The sequence below is a fragment of the Ictalurus punctatus genome, chromosome 4 (assembly GCF_001660625.3).
Source record: "Ictalurus punctatus breed USDA103 chromosome 4, Coco_2.0, whole genome shotgun sequence".
Taxonomy (NCBI): Eukaryota; Metazoa; Chordata; class Actinopteri; order Siluriformes; family Ictaluridae; genus Ictalurus; species Ictalurus punctatus.
The window spans coordinates 27541051-27556670 of NC_071284.1; the positions used below are offsets into that span (position 1 = coordinate 27541051).

The following is a 15620-nucleotide window of genomic DNA, read 5'->3' on the forward strand; positions in this document are numbered from 1 at the left end:
ATCTTATGTCTAATGTTCCATATTATTTATTTATTTATTATTATTGTTGTCATCATACTGTGATGTGTTTTGGAGTTTACTTTTACTTAATCAATAGCAATATACAAAAAAGTAAATCCAATACAGTAAAAATGTTTTATGCTTTGGTCCACAGCATTAAATAACCCCTTGATGGTGTTGAACACAAGTGATCACAGAATCAACATAAGTAAAACACAGTAGAGGTTTAACTGAAGAAGTAACCAATATGCAAATCTGATATTTCCACTAAGATACAGAACACAACTTTAATGTTTCAAAAATACTAAGAAAGTTTGCTTACTAACTATTAATTACCTTAGGCCCACACAGCATTTCAGAACAATACCAGACACTATTGTTTTATTTATCTTAAGAAATCTTAAACTTTAATACACTCGGTAGGTACACTTGGAAATCTTACTACATATTGCAAAGATTACTTTTGTTTACACTACAATGAGAGCAACTGGCCAATTACTTAATCAATTACATATATGTCTAGTCATTCTAATTATTAGCTTCAGTGGATTTTCTATTGCTAATTTTGCTGAGATATTTTAGATATATTGAGATATTTTGGAACAATATAGCACAGTAGTCAGTTGGTTGTATAATTTACTCTTATTACAGTTCTACAGAAGGGTTATAAAATTGCTATAATCTTGTATAGGACATTAAAACCTTACATTCTAAACTGCATGTAGGTTCCTCATTATAACCAAAATAGTTCTTAAAAATAGCAAATTTTGCTGAAAAAGTAATTGACAGTGCTGGGGCATTTACAATCACTGAATGTGTTAATATCAAATAGATTTAACAGTATTTATACATACATAATGTTTATACTATATTTTCACCCGGCCAAAAGTTAATAAGTAAACATAAATAGTAAATCATTTTACAGTAATTTTTTTTTATTTATTTTATTTTATTTCTGTCAATCCATTGAATTGCAATGCTTGTGTCACAACAGGAGGTCCTAGCTGGAAAGTACAAGGTGAGCGTTATTGCACAATGACATTCAAAACCCATTAAACATAAATCAACTCTTTTCATGCGTGTCATAGTCTTGGATAATGGACATATCTCTGTGGTACACCTCAGCCCCATCCTGGTATTCATGTTCATATACTGCATTAGGTTACTCTGACATGACCCAGTCATATGAATGAAGACACATACATTTCAATATGTTTACATATGTGTTGTGCCATGGCAATGGCATGTTGGAATGCTAGATCTCTGTGTTGAGGTCTCAGTTCAGTCCATTAAAAGGTCATAAGTTCATTCCATAATCAATGCATCCTCACAAGTGAAAGACTGAACAAACTGGTAATCCAATTTGTTACTCATGGGAGAGGACATTATTAAAAATCTGCAAAAACAATGTACTGTAAAAAAAAAAAAAAAAAAAAAAAAAAGGGTTATAGTACAAATTAGAATATTGTAGCATTGAAATAAAATAAATGTCTTCAAATACTTAACACTTACCATAAATGCTACAATAAATATATTAATGCAAATATATTTGCCAGGGGAAATCCATTATGAAGGCATTATGTATGTTTTATATCATTCAAAAGTGTATTCCTGATCTAGCTATATGGACATCATCATCTGTTGTTTTCTTCTAAAGCCTTTTCACATCATTACAATTCTAAATTAGCCTTCCAATTCTACAGTTCTAACTTCTGTGGCCGGAGCAGATGGGAAATGTTTGATATGACATACTTGAACTAATATGTACTATATTATATAAAATATATTTATTATTCCATTAGTAAATATAACAATTATATGATTATGACTTTCATAGGATGGATTTCTCATAGTGTAGAGGTTTGTTTAGGACCAAATAAAATCATTCCATTAATATACAACATTAAATATTGAACACATTAAATCATTAAAAAAATAAACAACAACAAAAAATATTGTCTGAAGCTTGTGTAGCTATGCAACAATAATAATTAGGGGTTTTCTATCAGGTCAAGAAAGTTTCTAAATGGGTCTGTAGTAGAATAGTTTTTACATCTAAGCTGTGATTAAGGGTAATAAATTAGCTGTAAGATGGATTTTGTGCAAGGTAGGTCATGAAGGACACTAATGCTATCTAATGTTTTGTTGTTTATTGTATATGAATAAGCCAGCTCACAGTGTTACTGAATTGTTATTGTTTTCAGTAGCTTATCGCTTGTTATTCAGTGCTGTTCTAGGGACGTGTAGTTAAGGCATTTCATCTTTGTGTATATTGCTCCTGTGGTTTGAACCAATAGTGCCTCTCCTTTCCACTATCAGTGCACGATGTCTGGACAAGTCCCTTGTGTGGGATATGGTTTGCATGAGTAGACATGCATGTCCTGTCCATAAAACTCTCTGTCTGTGTCTCAGTCCAGCAGTCTTATGCCCCACACTACTTTCCATAACTGTTTCCTCTAAGGTCAGCACATTTGAGTAATCATTTACCCACAGTATTTCCTTTCAGCAAAGTTTAGCTCTGTTTATTGCCTTCATCCACTTGGAGTAACATAAATTATCCCTTTATGTTTCTGGACATGTTTTGGGTAGTATTTAGAGAAAAGGGTGGTGGAATAGGACACGTTATCTAGGTTAAAGAGTATGATACTACAATTACTGTTCCTTCTTCCCTGTTCTTCCTAAAGCCTACCACCTGCAGCATGAAGAGACTGACTGGTTTGATAAACCACGTGAGGGACACAGTGGATCAAAGCCAGGACAGGATAAAAGACAGGTGAGGTGTAATTCACAGCATTGGATTAACTCTTATATTGATAAATTTTTAAATTATCAACTTTTAAATCAGACTTTTATATGAAAATCTACTGTATTTGAAAAAAAAAGCCAGACCCACAGCTACATTCAGCTTCAGAATTATTGGAACATTTCAAGACAATGGGCTAAAATTCTTGAAGTGAATAAATATTACGCATTTTCTACCCAAAAATCTGGAGAAAAGTCTTAACGTTCATCTAGCAAAAATGATTCTCATAAGATTTTTTAAAAATCATATTTTCTTTCTAAACCATGTACTCTAAGGTTATTTAGACCTCTAAATAATATTTTAAATAAATGCAAAGAAATTGTCAAAACTGTCCTCAGCGGGGAAGCCTACAGTAGTCAACCCGATAAGCCCAACGTTGCAAAGTCATAAAGGATGTCACTGATGATGGGCTGTAATACAAACTTGTACAGAGACCATGGGGCATCATGAGATATTTATAATATCCTGAAATGGTGGAGACAGCTCTTGCATTTCCCTCTTGTGTATGGTCAAGAGTACTGCAAAATTCCATATAAGTTTTCATATATAGCATATGCATGCTTGATGCAATTGCTCTAGTATGGCAACACAAAGGTCAGCAAGCAATGATATTCTATATGACCAAAAATATGTGGACACCAAACCAAACTATGTCTTAATGAATCTCGCTTAGTACAGAAGCATTAGGCCCAATAGTTCCAATGAAGAGAAATCTTAATGCTACACCATACAAAGACATTCTAGACAATTGTTTGCTTCAACTTTTGTGGCAACAATTTGAGGAAGGCCCACATATGGTGTGAAAGGTCACATAATTTTAGCCATATAAAGTATACAGTTTTAAGGTGAAGACTTAATATTGCCTTGATTTTCTTCCTACAAAGAGGGAAAATCGGGTGTGATGTGGCACAAGTGCAAGGTTTAATGGAACTGTTGCCTGGTTAGTGTTTGTGCAGCTGAGTGACATTGGTCTCAGTGTATCTTCTGTGAGTTCTTCATAATCTAGCATTTTGGATGGGACATTGTGGACCACCAATCCTTCAGCGAAGATAGAACCATGATGGAACAGGTTATAGCAGTAGCAGTAAGAAGGCATTCATCTGGGTCTAGAGAACTTCAAAGCATCAGCTAGGGATATTCATGAATATTTGGGTGGAATGGTGAATGTATAGTATAACTATCCACTATGATGAGATCTCACATAAAGAGTCACTTGTTGGTTTTGTTCTTGTGCTGAGGGGTCTACTGTCCAAATGTTATTCTGAAACAGGAGAATTGTAACACATTACTGGGGTTTCCAGGACTTGAGCCAAGTGCTGGACATGGAGTTTCCAGCCAGTCCTATGCCAGTCAGACATGATAGAGGTGTCACAGAATGTCAGATAATGAACAATGAGTTGTAAAACGCATGAGACAAAAAAAGAAATCTCACTCAACTTAGATGCTTGGACTGGCTTGGGTGAGTTCTTCTGTGGGAATGTGTAGGATGTGAGCCCTTGCATTACAAGCTCAGCCATAGACTGTACTGAAGTTATTGGACTTTATGGATTGTGCATTCAGTTATATAGAAGCTGCAATAAACAGAGCTAACCTAGGGACAAGGAGTCTTCCAAGCAGGGTAGCTAAGCATGCAACTCCTTCTGCAATTACTGGTATTAAGTATTAATGACTGCAGGTGCAGAAAGAGAATAGGTATACCAAAGCTGTCTGATTACCTTGAAATAGCATGAATAAATACCATCCATAAATAAATGCTATATATTTGTTTAAAAAAAAATCTAAATGGTAATATGATTAAATACCATTGAAACAGCTCAGCCAAACATGTTGCCAGTCCCTGTAGCCCCTAATAGCCACAACCCATTGAAGGCAACAAAACAATGAAGAGCCCAAAAAGTTGCTGCACACTGAAACATAAAACTCTTGCAGTATCTCATTTAGTGTTCACATTTCAATCAATTCATGTATATATGTTGAGTTCTTCTGTACTGAACCAGAAAATGTGTGTGATTTTCTCAATATTTTAGGCTCGAAATAATCTATCTGTACTAGTTGTGTTAAGTTCTCTGATACTCATCCTGAACAAAAATCTAAATTTTGTACGATGCCTTGCAGGTGAAAGCTATGCATTACCCTTTCCCCCACACTCGCATTAAACTACAGAGAGACCCTAAGGACCACAGTGTATCAGGTACTTTTATGTAGTTACAATCATCATACAATATTAACTGGCTGAGAGTTTAGATTTAGAGTTTAGATTACTGCTCTAATCATATAAATACTATTTTAATATAATAATATTTTAAGTAAAATTTTGTTCTCTGACAAATGACAACTAACATCCCTTGTTTTCAGGGGGTGGTTTTGGCATACGAGTGGTGGGAGGGAAGGAGATTCCAGGTACAAATGGAGAGATTGGAGCATACATTGCTAACTTGACACCTGCAGGCACTGCTGAGCTGTCAGGAAAGGTTCTAGAAGGTAAGGTTTTAGAAATTTTGTAAGAATTTTTATTCTTTGCTGTGGCTTCATACTTCAAACACTATCATACTTCAGATGACAGTGATTAATCTACTTGGGTTTATCATTTTGGTAATGGTTGTGCATTGTCTGGCTTTTTTCTTTTTCATCATCCTGAATAAGACATACCATACAAAAACAAGGGCAAGTATAAACAGATCATTGATGAATAGTAAATGCTTGTTCTCCTGGACTGTAGTTAACTCAGCTTGTCCCTTCTCACTCCAGATCAGGGGTTCTCAATTATTTTGCAGCCAAATAATTTACTTTTAACTAGGGACTGTTACTGTAAAATAAAATTTGCTGATCCTCTCAGTACAGATTTTACAGATATGTACACAGTCCTATCTATCTGACTATTTAAATGTTGGACTGTTTATTCAAATGTGTGCAAAAGAATATTGTGGCTATTTATTGGATCCCTAGAGCTTTTTTATTCTTGAACTTTCCACTAACAAAACACATTAGGTCTAAGTTGACATTACTGGGATTAAACCCATTCAATTTAATTGACTATTCATAAGAGCTAATAGCTATAAGAACTCAATGATAAATATAATATTTAAAAAATACTATTGCTGTATTATCAACACCAACAACAGCCATAAATTAAGCTTTATTTGTTAAGATCTGAATACTGTATCTGCTTTAACCCTTTCTCATAGTGCACTGGTGTTCCAATCACCTTATCAGACATTTTCAATCAGTATAAACAAATGAAATATTTTATCGCCATAAGTTTGTTATAAGATTAGTCGGGACACTGTTGGGTTTCTGTGTGTAGAGTATCCTGACTCTGTGTTTAGCTGCTGGTGAGCGGGGTGATGGGAAGTGAGATGGGTGTGAGCCTCCTGCTGGCCAAACAATTCATAGCTCTCCACAATAACATTGGTAGAGAGATAATATGAACAGCACAATTAAAGCTTTTTGGATGGTAAAACACCATATAAAACTACCACAATAAAATAATAAAATTTAAACCTAGTGGGCTAGTTAAAAAAAAAAGAGATACTTATGAAAAACTGTAAATTCTTAAAGCCCTGAGTGTCTTTCACATTAGCCATTAACCACTAATGTGGAGTGTGACATCACAAATAAATGCAATGATGTACACAGGTGCTGCCAAAACAGGCAAAAAATCAATTTCTTTGCAAAAAGAGTTAATGTCAGGCATTTTGAGCCATGTAATTGTCAACATGTATTTTGTTAGATATGAATGTTAGAAATTATGTCCTTAGGGATTGCCAAGGCATCTGGGGTTTGCCTTAAATGTAATTTGCCCTGTTAAAATGTGACACACCACACTGCAGATAGAACTTATGCATAATAATATTAAAGTAGAAACAGAAAATTGATTGATCTTATCAATTTGGAAACCCACTCTGCCATAGCACACGTGCACATACATAAATATAAGAGTAATTTTTCAATTATAACTATATTTATTATAATTTATATATTATTATGTTATATAATATATAATTTATGTATAATTATAATACCGTTGGCCTTTAGAGTCTCAGTTTAAAATATGTGTAATTGGATTACTGTACATTAACTGAGAAGAACCTATAGATGTGTCTGTTTGGAGCAACACATATACTGTATGTGAATGATGTTCTTCTGTTATTCAGCCATGGAAGAGTATCATAAGCAAAGGGCCTATCTGAGGAGCTGCGTTTTTCATTTGTGTAAGTGCTGAGGAGTTGGCCTTGATAGTGGTTGGGTTTGCAGTGCTGTTTCTTAGCTGGATATCTTCCCCTCATTTATTTCTTCTTGTTCTTTCTTGGCAGACAGTTTCCACTTACTGAGTGGCATGTTTCAGCAAAGCTGATTTAAAAGGAATGCAGTGTGTGTCTGTGTGTGTGTGTGTGTGTGTGTGTGTGTGTGTGTGTGTGTGTGTGTGTGTGTGTGTGTGTGTCATCATGCTCCTGCATTTATATGATTTGTTTATTTCATTTATTGGTTGAGTTGTTAATTACAAAGTTTCAGCAGTCTCAAAAAATGTTTTATAACTGCTGACCACAAAGTTGAAAAAAAAAAAAAAACATTTGAAGAATAGGAGTTTCTAGAACAAACTAATATAGAAATTCTTCACTGGGTGTCAAAGGTTTTAGAAATTTCTTCTAATTCATGGATGCTTTGCACCATCAATATGTGTCAGTCTGGTTTCATAGTTGTTGTTTTTTTCCCCACCACTTTTTTTCTGCAGGAATGCAGGTCCTGGAGTGGAATGGAATCCCTCTTATGGGAAAAACCTATGAGGAAGTACAGAGCATTGTGGGTCAGCAGATTGGGGAGGTAGAGATATGTTTGCGCTTGTAAGTCTTTTTTATATCACATAACTATTATTGAATTATTTGACAATGCCCACTTCATAATGATTTTTTTTTAAATACTAGCAAATCCAACATTGTTTAAATGTGCAAACAAATACCAGGAATGAAAGAAAATTACTAGATGACTGTGCTGACTAAATATTTATTTCACTTCTATGTAGAGATCTGAATATGCGGTCAGACTCAGACAGTCCCAAGTATTTAGAGCTACAGTCTCAGCTAAAAGTTGGTGAGTCTTTTTATGCTGAATGCAGATACAGTATGTTGGTTGTCTCCAGCAGTCAGAGAAAATAATGGTCACTTTCTATTTACTGCATACAGTCTTCTAGACAATATTTGAACAGCGATCTTCTTTTAGTTTACTGAAGCTTCTGGCTTTTATCTTAAAAGTTATTCCCCCTGTCGTTGTGTCATTACATCTGCTGCAATAAAAATACATGGCTGCATATCAGCTTACTAATAGTACTCTCAGAAGAAGATAAACTCTGGACCTGCCTTTCCTGATTAACAGAATTACTTATGTGTGTGTGTGTGTGTGTGTGTGTGTGTGTGTGTGTGTGTGTGTGTGTGTACGTGTGTCTGTGTGTTTCTGTGTATCTGTGCGTTGCAGCTGAGCACCAACGTTCTCCGGGTGTCGATCCTAAGCAGTTGGCTGCGGAGCTGCAGAAGGTCTCTCAGCAGCAGGCTCCTTCCTCTGTGCTGACTGTGCTGGAGAAGGCAGGCCATCTTCACTCAGCAACAGCTTCCACTGCCTCCAGTGGAGTCCCCAGTCCTGGACAGCCTGGCTCTCCCTCGGTCAGCAAGAAGCGTCACAACAAGGTAAAACAAGTGTGTGTAAACACAAAGATAGATAGGCATACAGGACATACAGGAAGCCAGACAGGTTGTTAAGTAGCTAGGTAGACAGAAAGACAGACAGTCAGGTAGTAGACAGAGAGACAGATAAGAAGTCAGACAAACAGGCAGGTAGACAGGTATTAGGACAGATAGGTAGGCAGACAGACAGACAGACAGACAGACAGACAGACAGGACGGACGGATGGACGGACGGACGGACGGATGGACAGTTAGTTAGTTAGTTATTTAGTTTGTGAACATCCACAAACACTTCATAAATTCATTCCTGACAACATTCCAGATAAGCAACTAATATGACTGAATGGAAACAACAATTACCTTTTAATGCTTTGCAATATTGAGCTCATGTTTATAAAACTAGAGTTACTACATGACTCTAATGATTCTGCTGCAGTATTTTGATCCACTTTGAAGTCCTGTGCAGGGTCCACATCCAGAAAATAGTCAGCTAGTTGACATCTCCTGCTACTGACTAGCAACTTGTCCCTTTTGCTTTCACTTTATCTGGATGTTCTAGTTTATAGGTCTTGATATTTAGTAGATCATGTATACACTATATCCCTAGTCCTATCACAATTTCACATTCTGTTCATGTGGACTCTACTGATACATTTTATAACATGGTGTTGAGAGGTAGTTAAACATCATTTGATATGCTGTTGAGAATCAGTAGCTAGCCTGCTTCATTACAATCTATAAATAGATACTGTTACTGACTGCTCTTCTGTCTTCACTATAGACATGACACATTATTTATTTGGCCTACCTGTCTATTTTCAGTCAGGTGATGGGGTGAAACCACAACCACATCCCATCACTGGTGAAATACAAGTAAGTCTGTCTCACCTCACCTTGTTCTTACACTGGAGTCATGCTAAATGCATATAAATCTACAGAATTTGTGACATTAAATCAGAAATGTATCACACTTATATCATTTTGTTATTTTATCATTTATGGTGACTTGAAATAACTCCCAGAACAAGAAGTGATATGCATGAAAATGACCTTTAACATAACTACATTTATGAGGTGCAATATGATATGGAGGATCATATTTTTCCCCACAGCTACAAATCAATTATGACAAGAATATGGGTAACCTGATCGTCCACGTTCTACAAGCCCGAAACCTTGCACCAAGAGACAACAATGGATATTCAGACCCTTTTGTTAAAGTGTATCTCCTGCCAGGAAGAGGGTGTGTATGACATGTAAACATGGATGTGGGTGTATATAAAATAGAGAGAGAGAGAGAGAGAGAGAGAGAGGTCTGTTTTGTGTGTGTGTGTGTGTGTGTGTGTGTGTGTGTGTGTGTGTGTGTGTGTGTGTGTGTGTGTGTGTGTAAAACTGTTCTGGTGTACTTGTGTTATTCCTGTAATGGTGTTTGTAGTTGTTTTTGTGTATTTGTGTTTGTGTTGGCATACATTTTGTTTTTCAATTTTCTCCTACCCTGCTCATTTTCAGTATATTTCGTTACTTTCTTTCTCCCTGTTCTATTATAACATCTCAAAGAGGAAATATTTTCTTTCTACCAAAGTTTTCTATACACCAGGGGCTCAGGTGTCAGCCCTTGGGTTCTTGATTCTAATCTGGTGGCGATAAAATATGCCATTCCTCAAGGGGGCAAAATAGAGCAATCAACCTTTCATTAGCAAACTGAAAATTCGATGCCATAACCATGTCACAATTCAAAAGAATTTAGGGGTAAACGGGGTGAGTTCTTATGCAACTTTAAAAAAAATAAAAAAATAAAAAAATAAATAATAAAAAAAAAAATCAAGATTCAAAAAATTTAACAAAGCTATATTTTGCAAACTTCAATATTATGGGCTACTTTGTTTAGGTTAATGGCATAATTCTAAATTAAGGGGTGGTGGATACTGATGCAAGTCAACGTGTATATATGGTAAAACCGTAATTTGGTGAATTTGTTCGGGTTTTTTGTAATGAATTTTGGTAATTTCAGTCTCTTCATCTGTTTTGTTGATAATAAAGTAAATTTGGTGGTGATATAGTATATTTAATCCATTTGTGCATTCAGAATGTACCTGAACACATTTAAGAGGAGTGAAGATGTGATACAGCCTACTTGACATTAGACAAAGTGTAATGTGGCCCGTTATCTAAAATTGAGTTTGACACCCCTGATATTCACGCTGTCATTTATTAAATGATGGTGGTTCAGACTCCTGTTCTGGAAAGTGACTACACTGCAGACTTTTAGATTCTACCGCATTTAAAAGACCTGATTCAACTTATCAGCCTATTACCAAAAGCTTCAACAAATGAAAGCATAAGAAAGAAAACACAAATGTCTGTGGCCCTCCAGGACCTGAAAACAAAAAGATAAATGCCATCATACATTGGTCAGGATGATAAAAAACGTAATTAGTGTGCAACAAACTGAGTGAAGTGCAATCACTCAAACTTTGTCTTCTTACAATTAATGATTTAGTACAATGCCCTCCACACTATTAAAAACTCATCCAAACTGCACACTGTTAACACTGTTCACTCCCTGAGCCTCAGAGTCTCTGCTTGATGCATATGGAGTCAACAAACAGCAAAATCAATATGGCTTTCTCCGGTGTCGGGTATATAATGATATATCTACTATCTCTTAATGGCCATATCTCTGGAGTGTTTATGAGATTAAACTGCATTACCTGACCGGACACTCTGGCTGATGCTAGGAGCTGGCCTGTATACATTCCATTAGGTGTTGTTTTCCAGGTACATACTCTGGAATGCTCAGGCTGGCAGTTTCCTTCCTCTGTATGTTTGTTATTCCTCTTTCCTTTTCTTTTTTCTTGAATTTTCTGACTGTTTTCTGTTTGTTTGTCCGCTGTTGCATTCCTAACAAATCTCTGGATTGGTTCAGACAAGTCATGGTTGTCCAGAACGCAAGGTAGCGTAGTGCTCCTCTTTCCTTTCATTTGCTTTCCTTCCTCTGTGTATGTCTGTTTTTTGTCTCGTGTTCATTAATGAACTGTGATTCATCTGAGTGGTGATTGGTGAGCCTGTCGTCATGTGGTGTCTGAAATGTGTCATCAAAGCTACCTCAACATCTCTACCTCTCCCAGTACATGTGTACTGGGACTATAAGCTAAATTTTTCACCATAAATGAATACATTAGCTATTAAACACACACACACACACACACACACACACACACACACACACACACACACAAACACACACAATTTTAAAGATGATGGTTTAAGGGATATAGGGTTTAATGTAAAACTACATTAGGTAATGCTTTACACAGAGATTCCCTTAAATAACATTTATATTGAATTAGTTACCATTACAAACCTTGAACTTCAGCATCACTAAACCTTAGTATAAGTAATGTTAACCACAAAGGGGTGTGCTGTTACTGTAAAATAATCAGTGACGGCATGGTGTGATGTGATATTAATGCATTATCAATCTATTATCAAAATCACAAAGTGTTCTATTATCCTTATACCACAGTAATTTACCAACAATTATGATTTTTAATCTATTAACAAATTATGTTATATATTTTATCCATTTTATGTTGTGGAATATTAGTGGAACATTAAGGTAGTTCCTCTGACCACTTCACCAAATCAGCGATGACACAATTAGCCAGCGCAAGTTAACACATGCACTGGCTAATGTTAATTCAATCCATGACTAAAAATAGCACCAAACTAATTAACAAAAATCTGATTACAGAAAATGTTAATAACTTACTGAACTCTGGTCTCAGGGTATAAATTTAAGTACTTCTTAAAAATTCCAAATTTTACCAGTTAAGAACCATGAACATGTTAATTAGGGTGTTGGTCAGTGGCTTAATTTTACTCAGTGATGTTAAAATATTGCTTGGCCAAAAAACTCTCTAACTCTCTCTTACACACTCTAAAATTTCGTTGCACCAACTTTACCTTATTACAGAGCACATTCATCATGGCATTGTTTCGACAACCTTGTGCAATGTGACATTTATTTCCATCCAGAGTTGCATTAATTTTTGCCAAAGATCTTGTATTGATGACAGGAGAGGCAAACCACTACATAAAGTCTTCTCCAGCACATCCCAAAGACTTTCAACGAGGTTAAGGTCAGGACTCTGTGGTGGCCAATTCATGTGTGAAAATGATTCCTCATGCTCCCTGAACCACTCTTTCACATTTTGAGCCTGATGAATCTTGGCATTGTTATCCTGGAATATGCCTGTGCCATCATGGAAGAAAAAAATCTATTGATGGGATAACTTGGTCATTCAGTACATTCAGGTACTCAGCTGAATTCATTTTATTACTGCATAATGTTGCAGAGCCTAGACTTGACCAACTGAAGCAACCCCAGATCACAACACTCCCTCGAGAGGCTTGTACAGTAGGCACTATGCATGATGAGTGCCTCGTTTCATGTGCTTCCTTTCTTACCCCGATGCACCCATTGCTTTGGCAAAGGGTGAATCTGGACTCATCAGACCACTTGACATTTATCTATTGCTCCACAGTCAAACTTTATGCTCCCTAGCAAATTTAAGTAATTTTAATCTGATTAGCCTCACACTGATTAGGCCACACAACTGTTTTTATTTTTATTTATTAAACATAGCCATGAGTTCTACAGTCAATTTTTTACAATGTGACTTCAATAAGTGTTTTAAAGATCCCCAATCACAATCATTCAGGTGGCTGTGTCTCACTTGGTAGAGCAGGTTATCAACTAATCGTAGGGTTGGTGGTTCAATTCCTGGCCCACATGACTGCACATGCCACTGTGTCCCTGGGCAAGTCACTGAACCCCAAGTTGCCTTGTATGGCAGCTCTGTGTGTGAGAATGGGTGAATGAGAAACAGTGTAACGCGCTTTGTAAAACCACAATCATTTTTTTTTTAAAGCACTATATAAGTGCAGACCATTTACCATTCAAGATTATAAACATTCATTCTTCCAAAGACATTTCTTCCTCAAAGTTGACAGTTCACCACTATCCTTCCAGGTTTTAATAATGCGTTGGACAGTTCTTAATATTTTTAATTATATATATATATATATATATATATATATATATATATATATATATATATATATATATATATAGTTACCTAGTGTGTATTGACATTTGCATTCATGGTTGTTTCTTCATGCTAACTAGTGTGTTAAATAATGTTAGTTAAGGGAACCTTAATGTAAAGCATTGCCCTCCATCATAGTTTCTCATAATAGATGTTAAATGCTCATTTTACAACTCTATACTTATATAAGTCTTGCAATATTGATGATTGAGAAGTTCTACATGCATGTGCAAGCATAATTTCATGTATGAATCTGTGAACTAGTGACATCATTATCATCATCTGCAATCCATACAGTATATCAATCAGTATGGCTTCATTTGAAGTATAAATCTTTCATAATTTGCATAAATTTTTAATTGAGGTTTCAGTGAGGTTTAAATTAATGTTTAGGACAATATTTAGGAACTGTTTAAAATGTGTTAATATTTCTGCAGTAATTGGTTAGTCATCCTTACATTGATTGAAATATAACTATGCCTTGGTGTTCATACTGGCTTTAAATTAAACCAGATAGTTTTAATTGTTTTTAGTTTTATTTGTTTAGTTTTCTCTTGTGTCTTATAGTCTGTCTCTCTGTTCATAATGATACAACAGTGCTGAAAATAAGAGAAGAACTAAATATGTGCAGAAGACCCAGAACCCTGAGTGGAACCAGACTGTCATCTATAAAAACATTCACCTCGAGCAGGTAAATATTAAGATATGGTTTCTTGGAGCAGGTACATTCTGAACACACTACTGTCATGTCTTATATACGTCTTATTTTCCATTAAGATAATTGGAATGAGAATGGCTCAGTTGCAAATAAAATACACACACACACACACACACACACAACTATCAGAGTGTTGCTGAAAGCTGACAAGCATGTCCAGGAAAATTGGTTAAAAACAATGCAGGCATACATTTGTCCGATTTGACGAGCGTGGCAGAGACACAGGTTAATGGATAATTTATTATAACTCATTTATTTAAAAACAGATCAAGGAAGACAATCCACAATGTCAGGAACACATTGAAGTAAAATGGAAAAGACTTATCCAAAAAACAGTGTTAACACAAAGGGAATATCCAGAAGACAAAAACTTCATACGCAGAAACTGGCAAAAAAGGTTAGAAAGGTAGGCTGAAGGGAGCAAATAAGCCTTGGCAATGAACAAACTAATCTGAGAGGTATTTAAGGCTGTGATAGTTGGCAAGGGATTCTGGGAGATGGAGTTTCTGAAGGCTGTGACAACACTGATTTCGCTTACATAAACTTAGTCACTGAATTTTTGCTCCTACTTGAACTGAGCTTTGCCGTGTAATTGTACATTTAAAGATTCCAAGGTATAGATGTGAGCAAGGTGTTTTGGAGAGGCATAAGCCTTGTGATTTAATTTGTAATTTGTTTAACTTTCAGCTGAAGAGGAAAACCCTTGAAGTGACAGTATGGGACTATGCCAAATATTCCTCCAACGACTTCTTGGGAGAAGTGAGTGTTGCTTGTTAACATTCTGATTTGACGTCAAAACACTTGGTAGTGTGAGAATTGAATATGTGCACATTTCTCTAGAACAGGTTGAACAGCTTTCAAAAGTCTTAGCACTTCTGATCATGTCAAAAAATAAGTTAATCAGTTTAAGGAAAATGGCAATAAGTAAGTTTTTAACATAATAATAATAATAATAATAATAATAATAAGTTTTGGGGAAATAATGGACTGTTTTGCACTCTATGCTAAGAAACTGTGCCTTATGTGTTGCAGGTGCTCATAGATCTGTCTAACACTGCTCAGTTGGACAACATGCCTCGCTGGCACCCCCTAAAGGAACAGAGTGAAAGTATCCACCATAGTAGAGGACATCCACCACATGGAGGAGTTGGAGGATCAGGTGGCCAAGGAGGCCATGGAGGTCCTGGAGGCCCTGGTGGATCAGGTGGACCTGGGGGCACAGGAGGCCAACCTAGTAGCGAACAATCCCCCAAAACCTCTGTCATCAAGAGCAGAAGCCATGGCATCTTCCCTGACCCTGCTAAAGGTAGTCT

The 15620-nt window shown here is 36.0% G+C and overlaps 1 protein-coding gene across 3 annotated transcripts in view; it reads left to right on the forward strand.

The window, feature by feature from the left end:
- Window positions 1-15620, forward strand: part of pclob (piccolo presynaptic cytomatrix protein b) — a 45380-nt gene that overhangs the window by 17408 nt on the left and 12352 nt on the right. The window contains exons 5-17 of one of the 3 annotated variants that reach the window (XM_053678097.1): window positions 995-1018; window positions 2685-2773; window positions 4919-4994; window positions 5159-5284; window positions 7536-7644; window positions 7824-7891; window positions 8273-8481; window positions 9301-9351; window positions 9591-9721; window positions 11405-11431; window positions 14187-14280; window positions 14995-15066; window positions 15340-15613. In XM_053678097.1, the coding sequence (XP_053534072.1) occupies window positions 995-1018; window positions 2685-2773; window positions 4919-4994; window positions 5159-5284; window positions 7536-7644; window positions 7824-7891; window positions 8273-8481; window positions 9301-9351; window positions 9591-9721; window positions 11405-11431; window positions 14187-14280; window positions 14995-15066; window positions 15340-15613 (1350 nt within the window). The remainder of the gene's footprint in view (window positions 1-994; window positions 1019-2684; window positions 2774-4918; window positions 4995-5158; window positions 5285-7535; window positions 7645-7823; window positions 7892-8272; window positions 8482-9300; window positions 9352-9590; window positions 9722-11404; window positions 11432-14186; window positions 14281-14994; window positions 15067-15339; window positions 15614-15620) is intronic. The other 2 variants (XM_053678099.1, XM_053678098.1) reach the window with 2 other exon arrangements.